At 43.8% G+C, this 21,404-nt stretch overlaps 1 protein-coding gene across 5 annotated transcripts in view; it reads left to right on the top strand.

Moving 5' to 3' along the window:
• Nucleotides 1-12,286, top strand: part of LOC124034889 (protein MTSS 2-like) — a 53,727-nt gene extending 41,441 nt beyond the window's left edge. The window contains exons 4-15 of one of the 5 annotated variants that reach the window (XM_046348293.1): nt 3,277-3,361; nt 3,483-3,574; nt 3,694-3,768; nt 4,210-4,218; nt 5,647-5,804; nt 6,218-6,325; nt 6,685-6,915; nt 9,012-9,086; nt 9,186-9,326; nt 9,743-9,919; nt 10,110-10,278; nt 10,608-12,286. In XM_046348293.1, the coding sequence (XP_046204249.1) occupies nt 3,277-3,361; nt 3,483-3,574; nt 3,694-3,768; nt 4,210-4,218; nt 5,647-5,804; nt 6,218-6,325; nt 6,685-6,915; nt 9,012-9,086; nt 9,186-9,326; nt 9,743-9,919; nt 10,110-10,278; nt 10,608-11,506 (2,219 nt within the window). In that variant the 3' untranslated portion in view covers nt 11,507-12,286. The remainder of the gene's footprint in view (nt 1-3,276; nt 3,362-3,482; nt 3,575-3,693; nt 3,769-4,209; nt 4,219-5,646; nt 5,805-6,217; nt 6,326-6,684; nt 6,916-9,011; nt 9,087-9,185; nt 9,327-9,742; nt 9,920-10,109; nt 10,279-10,607) is intronic. The other 4 variants (XM_046348299.1, XM_046348310.1, XM_046348307.1 and 1 more) reach the window with 4 other exon arrangements.
• Nucleotides 12,287-21,404: the final 9,118 nt, after the last annotated feature.

The raw sequence follows: 21,404 nt of genomic DNA, 5'->3' as shown, positions 1-21,404 counted from the left end.
TAAGAATGTGAAATGTCAGAATAATAGTAGAGAGAATTATTTATTTCAGCTTTTATTTCTTTAATCGCATTCCCAGTGGGTTAGACGTTTACAAACACTCAATTAGCATTTGTTAGCATTGCCTTTAAATTGTTTAACTTGGGTCAAACGTTTCTGGTAGCCTTCCACAAGCTTCCCATAATAAGTTGGGTGAATTTTGGCCCATTCCTCCTGACAGAGCTGGTGTAAATGAGTCAGGATTGTAAGGCCTCCTTGCTCGCACACGCTTTTTCAGTTCTGCCCACAATTTTTTTTATGGGATTGAGGTCAGGGCTTTGTGATGGCCACTCCAATACCTTGACTTTGTTGTCTTTAAGCCATTTTGTCACAACTTTGGAAGTATGATTGGGGTCATTGTCCATTTGGAAGACCCATTTGCGATCAAGCTTTAACTGACTGATGTCTTGAGTTGTTGTTTCAATATATCCACATAATTTTCTTTCCTTATGAAGCCATCTATTTTGTGAAGTGCACCAGTCCCTCCTGAAGCAAAGCACCCCCACAACATGATGCTGCCACCCCCGTGCTTCACGGTTGGGATGGTGTTCTTCGGCTTGCAAGCCTCTCCCTTTTTCCTCCTAACGTAACGATGGTCAGTATGGCCAAACAGTTCTACATTTGTTTCATCAGACCAGAGGATATTTCTCCAAAAAGTGCGCTTTTTGTCCTCATGTGCTGTTGCAAACTGTAGTCTGGCTTTTTTATGGCGGTTTTGAAGCAGTGGTTCCTTGCTGAGCGGCCTTTCAGGTATGTCGATACAGGACTAATTTTACTGTGGATATAGATACTTTTGTACCTGTTTCCTCCAGCATCTTCACAAGGTCCTTTGCTGTTGCTCTGGGATTGATTTGCACTTTTTGCACCAAAGTACGTTCATCTCTAGGAGACAAAATGTGTCTCCTTCCTGAGCGGTATAACAGCTGTGTGTTCCCATGGTGTTTATACTTGCGTACTATTATTTGTACAGATGAACATGGTACCTTCAGGCGTTTGGAAATTGCTCCCAAGGATGAACCAGACTTGTGGCGGTCTACATTATTTTCTGAGGTCTTGGCTGATTTCTTTTGATTTTCCCATGATGTCAAGCAAAGAGGCACTGAGTTTGAAGGTAGGCCTTGTAATACATCCACAGATACACCTCCAATTGACTCAAATTATGTCAATTACCCTATCAGAAACTCCTGAAGCCATGACATCATTTTCTGGAATTTTCTAAGCTGTTTAAAGGCACAGTCAACTTAGTGTATGTAGAGTTTTGACCCACTGTATTCATTGTGATACAGTGAATTATAAGTGAAATCATTTGTCTGTAAACAATTGTTGGAAAAATTACTTGTCATGCACAAAGTAGATGTCCTAACCGACTTGCCAAAACTATAGTTTGTTAACAAGACATTTGTGGAGTGGTTGAAAAACTAGTTTTAATGACTCCTTGTCAACTTTGACTTCAACTGTATGTGTGTGATACTGGCATATTCACATTGATTTGAAGGCCAAACATCCTTTAAATAATTATCAAATTCATCAAGTGTTGTAAAGAGACTAGACAGAATGGGGAGGTGAGTCCAATCCATAGTTTCACTAAAATTGGCGATACTGGTGAATGCAAATACACAGGTATTTTACAAATCATCACCTCTTTCAGGAGAGATAAATACAGATAGGTGTTTGTAAGCGCCTCACATGGCCCCTGTTCCCTATATCAATTCCTCTGTTGTCCCAGTGGGTGAGATTCAGCTGGCTAACCTCTGACCTCTCACCTTTACCCCTTTCAGTCACCACTTCTGTCACCTGGGAAGGAAAAAGCGAAATCACAACACGACTAAACTCCCCCCACATATCATCCCATCCACACATGATTGTCAGTGGATACATCCATGGATCCCCCAAAGCCATCCAGCATCTGGCTGGAAACCCCTGATGCCTTTGGGAGATGGAGGTCTGTGAGTTGGAAGGCTTTTCATGTAGTCCCAGGAGCACTGAAGCCAATAGTTAGGGGAATGTGTTGTGAATCATTCTATGTCTTATGATGAGTTTGTTTCAGCAAGGATTTAGTATAGTCTCTGGTTATACAAATGGAATAGATTACTCTTCATTGTTTGCAACCATCTTCAGTATTCCTCAGTCAGTTAATGTTTGATTTGACCCAGTTATATCAGCAGTTGTACTCTTTTTTTTTAAATTTTTTTTTTTTTTTTTTACCTCTAATAGCCTTCTCTGGCCTGGCTACATATCCACCATTGTTCCTGGAGCCATTACAGTTCAGGTTGGCACAGTAGTTTTAAAAGGGTTTAACTGTGTGCAGGCCCAGGGCTGGTAGGTTGATCCTTTCTCATGGACAGACAGGTTCAAGCCGGTCTCTCCTCGCTCCCCTGTAAGAATGGTGTTTAGGAAACACAGAGAGAACAGGAAAGGCAGAGCAGGCTGAGGAAGAATAGAGGGATATCCCCTTACAGGGTTCCCTCCTTTTTCCTTCTGGATAGAGGGCTGAGAAGTTGGGAAGGGCGGGGGGGGGTTGTTATGTAAATCACTTCAACTGTCTACACAAACAAGACTAATACAAACATATGCCTGCACATACACACATCAAACTTCATCGGAGGTAGTCCTCGTCTGGCTGATTTTTTGGTGTTTATTTGTGTGTGTGTGTATGCGTGTGTGCGTTCATGCATTTGTGTGTGTGCCTGCCTGCCTACCTGGGTGTGTGTGTGATGATGTGAGACCCTCCCGACCATTCCCCGATCATCCCTCTGTGGATCAGTGCATTAGAACAGGGTCAATACTGTCAGATATTACTGCAGTACCGCTGGAGCCTGCAGCCGCTGGAGCCTGCAGCCGCTGGAGCCTGCAGCCGCTGGAGCCTGCAGCCGCTGGAGCCTGCAGCCGCTGGAGCCTGCAGCTTGGGGCCAGCCTGGGCTTAACACCCCAGCAACTCAGACAAGCTGTTATTTACTAGGTTGTGGGGTGGGGTGACTTAATCACAGAATGGAATTCAATTGCATTGGTGTAGTTGGTGTCCAGACCAGGGTAGTAGATGCAAGATTATGTTGAGGATGAATGGGCTGCAGCCTATAGATGTTGGATTGATTACTTTTGACATATTCCTCAAAGATTTTCGTTGGAGAAAAGAACTGCAAAAGCTGAGCTCACTAGGGTCCCTTGTTGTAATATGCAATGCCTCCCCACAGTGGTTGTGTAAACCCATACTACTAGAACCAGTCTTTTTCCTCTCTCCAGGTGGCACCAGGGACATTGGTTCAGCTCTGACCAGGATGTGCATGAGACACCGCAGCATTGAGACTAAATTACGCCACTTCACCATGTATGTACTCCATGTTCAACCTTGCCTAATTGCTCTCCCTACATCTCTGTGCATTGCTAATGGTGCTACAAGTCATACAAGTCCTGTCCTTACTCTCCCTCTTCTTTCCTCTCCTTTCCAGTACTCTTATGGAAGGCCTAGTCACTCCTCTCCAGGACAGGATAGAGGAATGGAAGAAGACAGCTAACCTGCTGGACAAAGACCACGCCAAAGGTGAGGGATAGAACAACCCCGCCGTTATGGGGTCAAAGCTTAAGAACTTTGTGACAAATGTAAGTCATAACTCCATTAAATGTTATAACTCCAGAGTGAATTGTCCCTCTCCTCCTCAGAATACAAGCGGTCTCGTCAGGAGATAAAGAGGAAGTCCTCAGACAGTATGAAGCTCCAAAAGAAAGCCAGGAAAGGTAACATCTAACCACACCCTGCAGCATGATCTGATTGGCTTCTTCTAGAAACTAATGGCTACTGATTAGCGACTGTCCAAAACAGACTGTAGACTTTAGGTAGAGGATGTTGATAGTGCTGCTAGTTACCATCACCTAACTGGGAGATTGCACCACCTAGTGCCCTGGATGTGAAATTCATTGTCATGGGTTTCCAATGAGGGGTAATTCAGAAATGTGTTATTCAAAAAGTTTGGAGAGTTTTTGAGGAGTCAAAAAATCTAAGGTTTATGTTTACAACAGCAAGTCCTGTTTTTATCTATATCCATGCATACAACGATGACAGTGCCAACTCTTATCTTGAGCTTTTTGTCTCTGCCACCCCCCAACTTTCCTCTTTCCACCCATGCTACCTATCTGTTTACTCCTCTGCCCCCTCGCTGGCCTATTCCCCTGATGTAGAGCTTTTAGGTATGTGTGCTGTTCTCACGTTCTCATATGCATTGCATGAGGCATTTCCTGATAATGTTCTAGTTGTTGTCCGGTGTGTCTGTGTGAATGTGTGTGCATCATCACGTCATTATGTGTGACCATCTTACCCGTACTGTTGTGTCTGTCTGATACTGGTGTCTCCTAATATTCCTCCCTCATTGTTATTGTCCCTCCTCCTCTTCATACCCCTCTTAGTCGTCATGTCACCATGTTTCATAAGGCTGACTCATACATGGCAGCTGAATATTTGATCACATTGTTGTATTTTCCTGTGCTTGTTAATCATTTTCATTTCAGGACCTCCATCCATATCAAGTGGTTGTTGCTGATCTCATTTAGGACTCACATGGTCTCACACAGTTGAAGTTGGAAGTCTACATACACCTTTGCCAAATACATTTAAACTCAGTTTTTCACAGTTTTCCTGACATTCAATCCTAGTAAAAATTCCCTGTTTTAGGTCAGTTAAGATCACCACTTTATTTTAAAATGTCAGAATAATAGTAGAGATAATTATTTCTTTCAGCTTTTATTTCTTTCATCACATTCCCAATGGGTCAGAAGCTTCCCACAATAAGTTGGGTGAATTTTGGCCCATTCCTCCTGACAGAGCTGGTGTAACTGAGTCAGATTTGTAGGCCTCCTTGCTCGCACACACTTTTTCAGTTCTGCCCCCAAATTTTCTATGGGATTGAGGTCAGGGCTTTGGGATGCCCACTCTAACACCTTGACTTTGTTGTCCTTGAGCCATTTTCCCACAACTTTGGAAGTATGATTGGGGTCATTGTCCATTTGTGACCAAGCTTTAACTTCCTGATTGATGTCTTGAGATGTTGCTTCAATCCAAATAATTTTCCTTCCACATGAAGCCATCTATTTTGTGAAGTGCACCAGTCCCTCCTGCAGCAAAGCACCCCCACAACAGGATGCTGCCACCCTCGTGCTTCACGGTTGGGATGGTGTTTTTCGGCTTGCAATCGTTCCCCCTTTTCCTCCAAACATAACAATGGTCATTATGATCAAACAGTTCTATTTTTAAGTTAAATTTTTGTTTCATCAGACCAGAGGACTCCAACCTAAGTGTATGTAAACTTCCGACTTCAACTGTATGTGCTGTAGTTTCGCCCTATTCTTACTGACACATTGTTTCATATCACTGTAGTGTTGTTTTTTAATGGCGGTCAAACTTAGTAGAGTGTTATAATCACCAGTCTTTCTTTTCCCCCTCCCCTCTCATTTCATCCTCATACTCTATCCATCTTACCCAATACCCCTCATTGGCACCCTGTTCCCCTTCACTCACTATTGACCCCTCCCTCTGCTATCCCCTGACCCTCTCTCTTCTACCTCTTCTCGTATTCCCTCCTCTATCTCCTCTTCTCTCTTTACCCCCCTACCTCTCCTCAGGGCGGGGGAACTTGCGTCCCCAGCTGGACAGTGCCATGCAGGACGTCAGTGACCTCTACCTGCTGATGGGTGAGACAGAGAAGCAGGCGGTGCGCCGGGCCCTCCTGGAGGAGAGGGGGCGCTACTGTTCCTTCATCAACCTTCTGCAGCCTGTGGTGGTGAGTATAGATCGAGGATCAGATTACCCTCCCATATCTGAACCTTAACCAGTATGTGGAAAAAACTTGCCTGACTAGATTATATGGTGATGAGAGAGGAGGGCTGCTGATATACCAGGGGTGGGCTCTGGGGAGAAGTTGCCTTGTTTTTAGGCACAGATTTAGAATCTGTTTACCTTCCCGACATCGTACCATTAACCATTATATGGAAAAAGTTGACGGAATATAGGTTAGTGTCAGGGGAAACTGCATCCTATTATAGGGTTGTTTATTGGGCTTCATCTGGGTAGGACATACAGGGATGTGTTTCAGCTTTCCTGTTAGTTATTTCAGTTTGTCACAGTTATTTCAGCTAATCTATTTTGTCTTTGACTGTGTGTTGCTGAGTAGAAGGTCTTGTTGTTGATCCTCAGAATGGAGAGATAGCCATGCTGGGAGAGATCACTCACCTGCAGGCTATTGTTGATGACCTCACAGTGCTGACTGAAGACCCGCACAAACTGCCCCCGGCTAGTGAGCAGGTACGTACAGTACTCTCCAAAATACCTGAACCCAAAACACACTCCTGTCCATACACATGTACTCATCATGCAAGCACACATGCTCAATGAGTAGCAAACACAGATAACCAGCGGCAATTAACACACATACACACAGAAACCCTGGAATTATTCAATCAACTTGAGGTCAAATAGGTAATACGATATTCAGACTTCAGATTTAACTCTGATTTTTACACAAGCCTCCCATTGACACCAATGACTGATTTACATGAAAGTCTGAGTTTAGTGAATAGATCTCAGGTCTGAAAACTACACTGAGTGTATGTCTTGCTTGTGCTAACTGTGTGTTGTGCTATGCTTCTCCCTCCTCTCCTCAGGTGATCGGGGACTTGAAGGGTTCAGACTACAGTTGGTCCTATCAGACCCCTCCCTCCTCTCCCAGCAGTGCTGCTTCCAGGAAGAGCAGTATGTGCAGTATCCTCCAGATGCCCAGCTCCGCTGCCCACCGCCTCAGCAGTGTCTCCTCCCACGACTCAGGGTTCATCTCTCAGGATGCCAACACCCATTCCAAGCCCCCCTCACCCATGCCCTCTGACATCACCAGCCAGGTAGGCACACCTCTGAGTCAGTCAGGCCCTAAACTACACTCCAGGTTCACCGGCACGTTCTTGATTAACAAGACTTGGGAGTATGGTAACACTAGAAAAAGAAAAGGAGAACATCACACTCTAGGAGCTCAGATGCAATCATTTTATAACCAATGTTTCGACAGACAAGCTGTCTTCATCAGGGTATAATGACAAACAATGCGGGTCACTAGTTTATATAGTGTCAAAGGACACACACAGGCGTCTGTAATCATGGCCGGGTGTGGCCTGATATCAATAGTTAATTCTTAGATATAAACAGAACATACAAAAAACATGAATGATAGCGTACGATCAAAGATACAATTTAGCAACATAGTCCTACAAACATTTACTATGAACAGCAAAATCACAATCATCACAAGAATGGCTTCAGATCAAAGTCTACGTTGAGACCGAAGGGAAAAAGGGTCTTTAAATTAAAGATCCAGGCAGCCTCTCGTTTAAACAATAAATTGTTGAGGGTGACATGTTCGTTGCCAATATAATGTAGGGATGAAATCGAGTGGTTCACTTCCAAAAGCAAAAAGTGTTGCAACTGGGTAAGTCGAGTTTTTGAACCTAATGGTGCTACGATGCTCCGAGATTCGTACATTTAATTTGCGCTTTGTTTTACCCACATCATTTTTTACACAACGACAAGTTATAAGATAAATAACTGTCTTAGTGGAGCACGTGATAACACCTTTGATTGGGATCTGTTTCCGTTTGGGGGTGTTTGAAGGATCTACATTTATAAGTGCCATTGCATTGAGCGCAGCCATTACACTGGTAGTTTCCATCCGGTAGAGGCGTAAATAAAGGAGCAGGGGTATTTTGGAGTGGTAAATAAGAGTTTACCAATTTATCTGAGATTTCTGCCCCACGAGAATACGACCAAGGGAGGGTCCGAAAACACATTACAGATACTGTCATCGGATCTTAGAATGTGGCAATGTTTGTGAATGAATCCCTTAATTTGTTCAGAGCACTTTGAATAGCTGGTAGTTAGAATGCAAGAATGCTTCTTTTTGCGAGACTGTCCTTAATAATATATATGCCATTTAGCAGACGCTTTTATCCAAAGCGACTTACAGTCATGTGTGCATACATTCTACGTATGGGTGGTCCCGGGGATTGAACCCACTACCCTGGCGTTACAAGCGCCATGCTCTACCAACTGAGCTACAGAAGGACCAAAAAGAGATCATGTCTCGATTTGTTTTGAATTTTCTCTATGGCAGTATTAATCTGACCATTTTTGTACCCCCTCTCCTTTTTTTCTTTACGTCTCAGCCATATTTCTGTCGAAATCTGATTTGTTTTTTGCAAACTCTTTTGATTCGACAGAATTGGATGTAGGGCAAACTGCTTTTCAAGGGAAGCGGGTGACAACGATCATCCCTCAACAAACTATTACGATCAGTAGATTTCCTGTAAAGATCAGTGTATAAAACATTATCCTTCCACAAGATCAGAAGATCAAGGATACTGATTTGACGTGTGTCAGATTGCATAGTAAATCTCAGATGCTCAGAACAAGAGTTAAGAAAAGCATGGAATGCTCACCCCTCCATAGAACAAAAATATGATCAATGTACCATTTCCAAATAATGTTTGTCAAGAAAACATTTTTTGAGAGGATTTAAAATGGACTGTTTCTCCATGTAACCCACATACAACTTAGCATAGTTAAGAGCCATGGGGGATCCCATAGCAGTACCCTTCATCTGAATAAAGAAATAATTTAGAAACATGAAGTAGTTGTGTGTGAGTACTATTTCAGCCAATGTTATAATGCATGCACTGACAGGTAGTTCATTAGGGGCGGCAGGGTAGCCTGGTGGTTAGAGCTTTGGACTAGTAACCGAAAGGTTGCAAGTTCAAATCCCCAAGCTGACAAGGTACAAATCTGTTGTTCTACCCCTGAACAGGGGGCCTAGTGGCTGTCATTGACCCCTTCCACCTCGGGCCCTGTTCTTAACTGACTTGCCTAGTTAAATAAAGGTTCCACGGCAAAAGAGAAATATTCTGTTTGTCATAGAAGTGTTCTCTTATCTCACTCCTTCCATCTCCAGAAGACCACCAGCTCAGCCTCTTCTGAGGCATCAGAAACCTGCCAGTCTGTCAGCGAGTGCAACTCTCCCGCTGCGGTTAGTACACACTCACATACACACACATTGTGGCCCCCAGGGATCTTCCTACGGTATGGGATAAACATGCTGACTCAGACATGTTTGTCCATTCCGCAGTTTGGCTCATGCTCATCCTTCGGTACCTTCCGCTCCACTCTCTCTTACACTGGCTCTGGCATACTTCCTGGGTCCCCCACATTTAACCGCCCTCCTGGATCCAACACCCCCTCACCCACATCAAAAGTTCCTAGCTGGAAGGTTTGTTTTTATTTGCCTAATTGCTTTTTCCTTGGTTGTATCAACTCATTTGCATAATGCATGATGCATAGTAACTTTATGACCTCTTTATCCATTCTTTTGTCAAACTCAGCTTTCAAATATCTCATGCCAAAGATTTGCTGAAACACATTGTAATAACATTTTCATGCTTAGGCCTCAGCATTTTAGCCTGGTCTCAGATCTATTTGTGTTGTATTGCCAAATCCTATGGTCTTTGACATGAGTTAGCAAGACAGCACAAACAGTCTGGGACCAGGCTAACCTCTTCATGGACCCCCATACTGCTTCCATTGTACCACAATGAAAAAGACTCCTGAACAGCTGATTGATAGACGTCCTATCCAAGGGTACATTGTTTAGTTCATTTCTTCATTGCCTCAATAATATCGCCACAGGATTGGTCCAAAACGAGTACCTACGAGCCCTTATTGGCTACCACGCTACAGCGAAGGAGAGAGTCATTGGACAGGATGAGGGAGCAGGAGGTTTCTTCCAGTCCTAAAGGGTTCTCTGGGATGCATCCAGACACTCATAGGTCCATTCTAGCCCAAGCTGCCATAGCCACAGCCAAGGTAGTGATGAGCACACAGTGGATACAGCACTCAACCACCAGCATTCATTGTTGAAATTTGGATCTTAATCCTTGTCACTACTGTATGGTAATATGAGTCTTTTCTCTTTCTCTCACTCTCTTCCTTCTGTGCCTTCGTCTCTCTCTCTGGGTGTGTTTGTGTGTGTGCCTGTGTCTCTGTGTGCGTGCAGCACAGTGGTGAGGCCATGTCCCCAGCAGCCAGTACACTAGCCATGGTGCTGATCCGGGGTCTCAGTGTAGAGCATCAAAAGAATAGCAGGGAATCTCTGCAGTACTCCAGTGGCTACAGCACCCAGACAAACACACCATCCTGTTCAGAGGACACCATCCCCTCACAGGGTAACAAACACTCTACACAGTACCCTACTGTACAGTATATCTTTTTTTAAACATTTATTTATGCAGGTTATTATCATTGAGCTAAAATATCTTACATACAGTACCTAGAAAATATACCTTCTCAAAGCAACATACACTCTCAAAGTATAATACACTCTAGTATACTAATTTCTCCTAAAGGGGAATACTTTATCATAGAAAATATAATGTATTCATCCTTCAGATTATGACACAATATTTGATCAGAAGCTAATATAATCCATCCTCTTAGAAAAACCCGCTCTCATTTGACCAGATCAGTTTAACTACATTGTCTCTCTTTTGTTCAGGGTCGGACTATGAGTGCTACTCTCTGAACGGGGATGCTGGCACCAGCAGGGAGGCCGACTTTGACAAGTCCTCCACCATCCCCCGCCACAGCAACATCGCACAGAACTACCGCCGCATGATCCAAACCAAGAGGCCTGCTAGCACCGCTGGACTGCCGGCCGGATTGAGCCCTCCTGGGGGTACGCATGGAGAGACTGCAGGGGGTGATGGAGGTCGTGACGGGGGGCATGGAGCCATCACCTCTGGAACAGCCACCATCCGCCGAACCCCCTCCTCCAAAACAGGAGTGAGACGTACCCCTTCCACCTCGGGCCCCATCCCCATCTGCCCCCCCATCGTTCCAGTCAAGACCCCCACTGTGCCAGACTCTCCAAGCTACTCCCCTGGCTACTCCCTCAGCCCCACCCAAAAGTGCATGGGCAGCAATGAGTACCAGTATGCAGATGAGTCTCCACCCAGTGCCCTGGAGTACAGGAAGGTCTCCCCCAAGCTGCTGAGCCTGCCTGACACCAGCACCTGTGGCTCCGAAGGGGGGCTGGAACGAAGCGTCTACGCCCAGCAGCCCCTTAGCATGGCTGGCCTCAGCCCAGAGGAAGACTCCCAGCTGGCCGCCAACCGCCACAGCCTGGTGGAGAAGATAGGAGAACTGGCGGCCAGTGCCTATGCCCTTGGTGAGGGTCAGTTCCCTTTCCCCCCTCTGGACCCTCTGCCAGCGAACCCAGTCAGGACAAATTCTGTACCCCAACACCCACAACACCTACCCCCTAAGTCGCAAGAGGGAGTGGACATGCTGGTGTCCATACGGAGGGGTGTGAGGCTTCGCAAGGCGGTCTCCAATGACAGATCAGCCCCCAGGATACTCCAGGATACTGCTGCAGCCTCCAGGATACTGCGGTAGTATCTCCTGGAACTGACCCCAGAACTGTGGTGCCCTTTCTTATAATAAGCTTAACCTCTAGTTGTAAAATGAATGAACACTCATCCTATACAGGATTAGACTGTATGAAATGAAAGGGAATCAAGTGTCAATGTGTAAAGATTTAATGAATGGCCATGGGTGACCAATGGATAAATGTCATATTTTATGTTGTATTGCTAATTCCTATGTTGTCTTTGGGCTTTGGTTGTCTATTTCCTCTGTCTCCTGATACGTCAGGCCAGACACCTCCCCCATATTCACAAAGTGTCTCAGAGTAGGTGTGCTGATCTAGGATCAGTTTAGCCTTTTAGGTCATAATGAATAAGACTATATGACAAGGATGACCTTAACCTAGATCAGCAGTCATACGCTTTATGAATATGGGGAAAGGTCACTCCATGTAAGGGTTGAATGTGTCTTATTGTGTGTGTACTAATGCCGCATTCACACGCCAGTCGGAACTCACAAATTCCCAACTAGCTAATTAGTGACACGTTCAAACAGTAATAAGTCATATATTTATGAGTTTCCTAGTTCCGACTAGCACGTGAACGCAGCATAACACAGCCATCTGTCTGTATGTTATGTATTATTATACTGATGTATATATTACTGTTTGTAAAATAAGCTGAAAACCAATTGTGTATGTCACATATCGGAGAAATGTAAAAGTCATGTAAAATAGGACGCGATGTGGCAGTGGTTTTATTGGTGTACTGTACTATCAATATATTCTGCAATTAAACAACCATTTCTATAGAACAATGGAGAACTTTATTTTGGATCTGTGAGATTTTACATGATGCACAAACAATGGAGGTTTTAATGCCTCAGCCTATAGGCTAATTGAACATGTAAGTAAGCGTAGTTCTCTAATGGAATTATTATATGGCTATGTATTAGGTTTAGATGAAGGAGCAAAGGGCGCGAGAAGAGCACATACATAGTTATCAGGACAGATACTGGAGGTGTAAGATGGTAAGATGTATGTTTATCTATTTGTATTTGTCTTGGTCTGTCACTTCTCACCACTAGAGAGCAGTCTCACCGGTGTTATTATGGATCCGGTCGTGCTGGTGGTGGTTCATGTGTATAAGGTCACAGGTAAAACAGGTTATAATCATGCATGGGTGAACAGAAGATACTTTTTTTTAATGCTACTCACAAGATTACTCTACCACAAACCTTAACCACAGGAAAACACAAGTTCATCTGTCACCTGTATCATTGGATTTATCATTGAAATTTGAAATAGCCAATACCTACAAAGGGGCTCTCCCTGACAGCAATCTCTGAGACAGAAGGGAGCACTTGATAATAACCAAAGTGTCTGTGATATGTTGACTGGACTGGTGGTGGCGCCAAAGACCTTTCATATGCTTGGGGAAGCTTGGCCGAGTTTCTACTTTCTAATATAAAACCACAAGAGGAAGTCCGACTCAAAAGCAGTGGGTGGTAGACTTGCCGAAACTTTTCAATCTGTGGAATTACTTTTGTGCCGTTAATATCAAGCAACCCTTTTGAATTTGAGAACAAAATTCTTAGTATTGCAAATGAAAATGAGATTAATAACAAACCTTTAATCTAAAAGTATTGAGAGCAAAATTAATAATATTGCAAGGAAATAATTTGCAAAGGCAAGAACAAATTAATTATATGGTTTTGGGGATGACGGTGTTTGGTATTCCCTTCAGCTATTGAGTTAGCAGCAGCTACACTGTATATACAAAAGTATGTGAACACCTCTTGAAATGAGTGGATTTGGCTATTTTAGCCACACCCTTTGCTGACAGGTGTATACAATCAAGCACACAGCCATGCAATCTCTATACACAAACATTGGCCTTACTGAAGAGCTCAGTGACTTTCAACGTGGCATCGTCATAGGATGCCACCTTTCCAACAAGTAAGTTCATAAATTTTCTGCCCTGCTAGAGCTGCCCCGGTTAACTGTAAGTACTGTTATTGTGAAGTAGAAATGTCAAGGAGCAACAACGGCTCAGCTGCGAAGTGGTACGCCACACAAGCTCACAGAACGAGACCGCAGAGTGCTGAAGCATGTAAAAATGGTCTGTCCATGGTTGCAGCACTCACTACGGAGTTTCAAACTGCCTCTGGAACACAGGAGGTTGGTGGCACCTTAATTGGAGAGAACAGGCTCATGGTAATGACTGGAGCAGAATCAGTGGAATGGTATCAAATACAGCAAACACATGGTTTTCTGGAAAGCCTTCCCAGAAGAGTGGGGGCTGTTATAGCAGCAAAGTAGAGACCAACTACATATTAATGCTTATGATTTTGGAATGAGATGTTCGACGAGCAGGGGGCCACATACTTTCGATCATGTAGTGTTGTCTTCTTGGGGTCCACACAAAACATGATATAATACAGAACATTAATAGACAAGAACAGCTCAAGGACAGAACTGCAAACATTTAAAAAACCGCACACAGCCTACATACCATATCAATACATATCGTGCCATGACTTTAAAAGCATTTCATGGCTACTGATATGAATGTAGATATAGTCATTTCGACAGGTTACCTTGGCGTTCTTGAACAGGGACTATGGTGGTCTGCTTGAAACATGTGGGTATTACAGACTGGGTCAGGGAGAGGTTGAAAATGCCAATGAAGAGTCACTGTTCTATTACCAATGGCAGTTAGGATAGGTCATATCTATCTGTCACATAAATGCACATAAATACTACAATGCCTGCGGAAAGTATTCAGAACCCTTGACTTTTTCCACAGCCTTATTCTAAAATATATTTAGAAAACAATCCCCCCCATCAACACTCCATAATGACAAAGCAAAAACAGGTAAGACATTTTTACACCAATTTCTTTATTGTTTTTAAAATATTGCATTTATGGAAGTATTCAAACAGAATATTTAGAAGATAAATACACAACGCAGAGACAGAGGACGAGAAGTCAATAGAATAATAACGATCAATGGAAATAGTGTTTTTTCTGTAATAGGGAATTATCAATGGAAATAGTTGGTTTTCAGTTCAACATCTGCCAGGAATGACAGTCCTAAACCTATTAATAATACAGAACGTGTGGCACGTTCTCATTGGTCCAACCTTCTTTGGCCGTTGGCTTAGTTTTATTGCAAGGAATTCTAATTGGTTAACCACAGGCTAGGGCTGGGTTATGAAACTACATGCTGTCCCTTTGTTCTGTGGAGAGTCTCAGGAGAGCATCACATCTCCACAGAGGAACTCTGGAGCTCTGTCAATACCATCGCCCTTCTCCCCCGATTGCTCGGTTTGGCCGAGCAGCCAGCTTTAGGAAGTGTCTTGGTGGTTCCATACTTCTTCCATTTTAGAATGATGGAGGCCACTGTGTTCTTGGGGACCTTCAATGCTGCAGAAATGTTTTGATACTATTCCCCAGATCTGTGCCTCGACACAATCCTGTCTCGGAGCTCTACGAACTCATGTCTTGGTTTTTGCTCTGACATGCAGTCAACTGTGGGACCTTATATAGACAGTCGTGTGCCTTTCCAAATCATGTCCAATCAATTGAATTTACCATAGGTGGACTCCAATCATGTTGTTGAACCATCTCAAGGATGATCAATGGAAACAAGATGCACCTGAGTCTCATAGCAAAGTATCCAGACGCCAGCCTCATCTCTCATTATCTGACCTGTTCAAACTTCAACATACAGTGCATTCGGAAAGTATTCAGATCCCTTGACTCTTTCCACATTTTGTTACGTTACAGCCTTATTCGAAAATGTGTAAATAAGGCATTTCAGTTTTTTAAATTTTTGTTTCCTCATCAATCTACACACAGTAACCCATAATGACAAAGCAAAAACATGCTTTTAGGATAAAAAAAAATAAAAAAAACCTTAAATACCTTATTTACATAAGTATTCAGATCCTTTGCTATGAGACAAATGTTCAAATAAGGCTGGAACGTAACAAAATGTGGAAAAAGTCAAGGGATCTGAATCATTTCCAGAATCCACTGTATGTTGAAGTTTGAACAGGTCAGAACACAAGCTGATCCTTTACCCCCAATCCAAAGTATGCATTCATACAATCCACCTCTTATGCATAAAAGGAATGCACTGGTGGTGTAAGGAATATGGTGGAACTAACCCCAATCATGGTTGTAGCAATCCAATGCCTTAAATCAATGAATGGGAGTTAAGAAACTATTGGAAGAAGGGTGTTTAGGGCACCAAGGCATTTTTCTGCCATTTTGGTGCCACTCCAGCATTTTCTTCCCATGGTAGAGCATCCTCACCTGTCTGGTGGAGGGGAGGCAGCTTGGTCAGCAGCATCTGGAAGGCAGAAGGGGCCTGTTTGCAGGAGGAGCTGCTAGGGTTGGAACACAAAATAGATAAGTTGAAAGGCACAATGTCAGGTCTGGACTGGAGCAAATAAGCTAATAAAGAAAAATATTGTCTTCCCAAAATATTTATTGTACCGTTCAGACAACAGGAACTCGGAAGAATAAGACTGATTCCAGTCCATATCATAGATTATCAGCCCCTTTACAGTCTCGGGAACTGTCTACCCCGGGATATAATAACTCACTACTGTAGCGTTGACAATTTACAATATTTACTACTATTTGCAAATAGATCTTGACTTGCAACAAACAAAATGCTACATACAACAACTTAGTGGTGGAGGATGGGACGACAATAAGAATATAATTACATTTGAATTCCACCCTGAACACTACCATGCCGTATAGTAGCACTTAAATCAGACAATTGCTTTAGGCTTCAGCTACATGGTTAGGCATAGAGGTGGTTGAGAGAGCACACAAGGGCTATGTACCACTTCTCCACCCTTCTCCTGGTGTGCACTTGCTCACTCCTCATCATGGATTTTAAAGAATAGGATAGGAATGTAGGCATTGTCAGGAGGCAATTTCCAGCATTGCTAAATTCATGCAAGAAAGTGTGCAAGTGCAGGGTGGAAGGGTGGAGAATCGGGATACAACTCACCCAGTAACATGACTTTTAGGTCAAATTCATATTAGTACAGCCTATGAGGAGAATCAGTGCCAACTAATGACTTGTAATGACTTGCAACCATAGAGTCAGATACTGCAGACATTATCTACCTATATGCTTGCAACAGCCACCTCCTATCTATACAAGTAGTAGTAGGCCTACCTAATATAGGATTGCTACTTGTATCATCTGGTATATTCGGAAAGTATTCAGACCTCTTGACGTTTTCCACATTTTGTTACATTACAGCCTTATTCTAACATTTATTAAATAGATGTTGTCCCTCATCAATCTACACACAATACCCCATAATGACAAAGCAAAGACAGGTTTTTAGAAATGTTTGCAAATTTACACTACCGGTCAAAAGTTTTAGTACACCTACTCATTCAAGGGTTTTTCTTTCTTTTTACTATTGTCTGCATTGTAGAATAATGGTGAAGATATCAACACTATGAAATAACACATGGAATCATGTAGTAACCAAAAAAAGTGTTGAACAAATCAATATATATTTTACATTTGAGATTCTTCAAATAGCCACCCTTTGCCTTGATGGCAGCCTTGCACACTCTTGGGATTATGCTGTTCACAAATGCTCTCCATCCAACCTCACTGACCTCGAGCTGTTTTGCAAGGAGGAATGGGCAAAAAATTCAGTCTCTCGATGTGCAAAACTGATAGAGACATACCCCAAGCAACTTACAGCTGTAATCGCAGCAAAAGGTGGCGCTACAAAGTATTAACTTAAGGGGGCTGAATAATTTTGCACGCCCAATTTTTCAGTTTTTGATTTGTTAAAAAAGTTTGAAATATCCAATAAATGTCGTTCCACTGTTGATTCTTCACAAAAAAATACAGTTTTCTATCTTTATGTTTGAAGCCTGAAATGTGGTAAAAGGTCGTAAAGTTCAAGGGGGCAAGGCACTGTATATAGTCCTTCGTACATCAGCTGATATCTCAAAGTGCTGTACAGAAATCCAGCCTAAAATCCCAAACCGCAAGCATTGCAGGTGTAGAAGCACGATGGCTAGGAAAAACTCCCTAGAAAGGCCAAAACCTAGGAAGAAACCTAGAGAGGAACCAGACTATGTGGGGTGACCAGTCCTCTTCTGGCTGTGCCGGGTGGAGATTATAACAGAACATGGCCAAGATGTTCAAATGTTCATAAAAGACCAGCATGGTCAAAAAATAATAATCACAGGCAGAACAGTTGAAACTTGAGCAGCAGCACGGCCAGGTGGACTGGGGACAGCAAGGAGTCATCATGTCATGTAGTCCTGAGGCATGGTCCTAGGGCTCAGCTCCTCCGAGAGAGAGAAAGAAAGAGAGAATTAGAGAGAGCACACTTAAATTCACACAGGACACCGTATAGGACAGGAGAAGTACTCCAGATATAACAAACTGACCCTAGCCCCCCGACACACAAATTACTGCAGCATAAATACTGGAGGCGGAGACAGGAGGGGTCAGGAGACACTGTGGCCCCATCCGATGACACCTCCGGACAGGGCCAAACAGGAAGGATATAACCCCCACCCACTTTGCCAAAGCACGGCCCCCACACCACTAGAGGGATGTCTTCAACCACCAACTTACCATCCTGAGACAAGGCCGGGGAATAGCCCACTAAGATCTCTGCCACGGCACAACCCAAGAGGGGGGCGCCAACCCAGACAGGAAGATCACATCAGTGACTCAACCCACTCAAGTGACGCACCCCTCCTAGGGACGGTATGAAAGAGCCCTAGTAAGCCAGTGACTCAGGTTAGAGGCAGAGAATCCCAGTGGAAAGAGGCGAACCGGCCAGGCAGAGACAGCAAGGGCGGTTCGTTGCTCCAGAGCCTGCGTTCTGAGCTCCACATTTTGTCGGCAAGTGTCTTTGCAGTGACTTTGGCCTTGTCGGAATCCGGACAGGACCTCTGTCGTATCCTTTAGTAGGCTAACTGCCCTGTGCAGGTCTGCGTCTTTGGCCTGTAGCATTTTGGAGACGACGTTCACATTTTCTAAAACCTTAGTCTGCAGAACGACAAAAAAAATGAAACTACATATTTCCATTTTATTTTTCAGTGCTACTGCATCATCCCTCTTGTACTTCTTGTCACTTAAAGCACAATCTCGGTGAGGGCCTTCATTATGTCCACATATCTGTATCTCAGGGCGGCACGGGATTCGTTTTAGAGTTACATTTTATTTTTCTGATGCAAAATCAAATATACCACTCAACATTGACCATCTCTTTATGCTATGCCCGAAGAAGGTGTATAACAGTTCAACAGTATCATAAAACTGTTTAATCTCTAGCACATTTTTGACAAGGTCTTGGGAGCCAGCAAGTGGCCTTTTTTAGATATTCTGGCCTGCACACCGAATAGACCCTGCTCATGTTAGCAGCTCCATCATACCCTTGCCCACAACATTTTGAAATTTCCAGCTCATTATCCTCTATGCTGCCCAGGATGTTATATTGAAGCTCAGCTGCTGATGTATCAGCAGTCTCCAGAAGTCCCCAAAACACTCTGTGATCTGTCAGATCTGTGGGGATATTATTTGCATCCCTTATCACTCTCACATAGCGATAAACTTGGCTTAACTGGTCTACTTTGGATACGTCCGGTGTGGTGTCCATAATAATAGAAAAAATAGGGCCTCCTGCATCTCTCCCTGAATGTCACACCTCACTCGCTAGGCTAAGATATAAATTAGATCCTCCAGATCTAGCCTCTCTACAGTGGCCTGCTGTTAAGGCAAGGGCTGATTTCAAAGTTTTACTGCTAACCTACAAATTGGTCTACACGGACACGTTCTGGCTTGGTTTAGATCTTATCTGTCGGAAAGATATCAGTTTGTCTCTGTGGATGGTTTGTCCTCTGACAAATCAACTGTAAATTTCAGTGTTCCTCAATGTTCCGTTTTAGGACCACTATAGTTTTCACAATATATTTTACCTCTTTGTGATGTCATTCTGAAACATAATGTTAACTTTCACTGATATGCAGATGACAAACAGCTGTACATTTCGATGAAACGTGGTGAAGCCCCTAAATTGCCCTCGCTGGAAGCCTGTGTTTCAGACATAAGGAAGTGGATGGCTGCAAATATTGTACTTGTTATAGGTCCCAAGAAACAAAGAGATCTTCTGTTGAATCTGACAATTAATCTTGATTGTTGTACAGTCGTCTCAAATAAAACTGTGAAGGACCTCAGCGTTACTCTGGGCCCTGATCTCTCTTTTGACGAACATATCAAGACTGTTTCAAGAACAGCTTTTTTTCCATCTACATTGCAAAAATCAGAAACTTTCTGTCCAAAATTTATGCAGAAAAATGAATCCATGCTTTTGTCACTTCTAGGTTAGACTACTGTAATGCTCTACTTTCCAGCTACCCGGATAAAGCACTTAATAAAATTCAGTTAGTGCTAAACACGGCTGCTAGAATCTTGACGAGAACCTAAGAATGTTATCATATTACTCCAGTTCTAGCCTTTCTAAACTGGCTTCCTGTTAAAGCAAGGGCTGATTTCAAGGTTTTACTGCTAACCTACAAAACATTACATGGACTTGCTCCTACCTATCTTTCTGATTTGGTCCTGCCGTACATACCTACACGTACACTATGGTCACAAGATGCAGGCCTCCAAACTGTCCCTAGAATTTCTAAGCAAACAGCTGGAGGCAGGGCTTTCTCCTATAGAGCTCTATTTTTATGGAATGGTCTGCCTACCCATGTGAGAGACGCAGACTCTGTCTCAACCTTTAAGTCTTTAATGAAGACTCATCTATTCAGTAGGTCCTATAATTGAGTGTAGTCTGTCCCAGGAGTGTGAAGGTGAACGGAAATGCACTGGAGCAACGAACCGCCCTTGCTGTCTCTGCCTGGCTGGTTTTCCTCTCTCCACTGGGATTCTCTGCCTCGAACCCTATTACAGGGGTTGAGTAACTGGCTTACTGGTGCTCTTCCATGCCATCCCTAGGAGCGGTGCATCACTTCAGTGGGTTGGCGCCCCCCTTGGGATGTGCCGGGGGGAGATCTTTGTGGGCTGTATTCGGCCTTGTCTCAGGATGGTAAGTTAGTGGTTGAAGATATCCCTCTAGTGGTGTGGGGGCTGTTTAGCCCTGTCTGGGGGTATTGTCGGTTGGGGCCACAGTGTCTCCCGACCCCTCCTGTCTCAGCCTACAGTATTTATGCTGCAGTGGTTTATGTGTCGGGGGGCTAGTGTCAGTCTGTTATATCTGGAGTATTTCTCTTGTCTTATCCAGTGTCCTGTGTGAATTTAAGTGTGCTCTCTCTAATTTTCTTTCTTTCTTTCTTTCTCTCTCTCTTCTCTTTCTCTTTTTCTCTCTCTTTCACTTTTTCTCTCTCTCTCTGTCTCTGTCTCTCTGTCTCTGTCTCTGTCTCTGTCTCTGTCTCTGTCTCTGTCTCTCTCTCTCTGGAGGAGGAGGACCTGAGACCTAGGACCATGCCTCAGGAATACCTGGCCTGATGACTCCTTGCTGTCCCCAGTCCACCTGGCCGTGCTGCTGCTCCAGTTTCAACTGTTCTGCCTGCGGCTATGGAACCCTGACATGTTCACCGGATGTGCTACCTGTTCCAGACCTGCTGTCTTCAACTGTCTAGAGACAGCAGGAGCGGTAGAGATTCTCTGAACGATGGGCTATGAAAAGCCAACTGACATTTACTCCTGAGGTGCTGACCTGTTGCACCCTCGACATCCACTGTGATTATTATTATTTGACCACCACAACAGGACTAAGCGGCGTGGTGAAAAGCAGCAGCAGCAACAAAAGCAAGAGAAGCAGAATCTGGACTATACAACTTGGGAAGAGATAGACAGGTGGGCGGTCGACCCAGGGAGAGTGCGGGAGCCCGCCTGGGATTCACTG

This window comes from Oncorhynchus gorbuscha, linkage group LG01 (genome assembly GCF_021184085.1).
Source record: "Oncorhynchus gorbuscha isolate QuinsamMale2020 ecotype Even-year linkage group LG01, OgorEven_v1.0, whole genome shotgun sequence".
NCBI classification, from domain to species: Eukaryota; Metazoa; Chordata; class Actinopteri; order Salmoniformes; family Salmonidae; genus Oncorhynchus; species Oncorhynchus gorbuscha.
The sequence above is the reverse complement of the archived record's forward strand: the minus strand, read 5'-3'. Positions and strand labels throughout refer to the sequence as shown.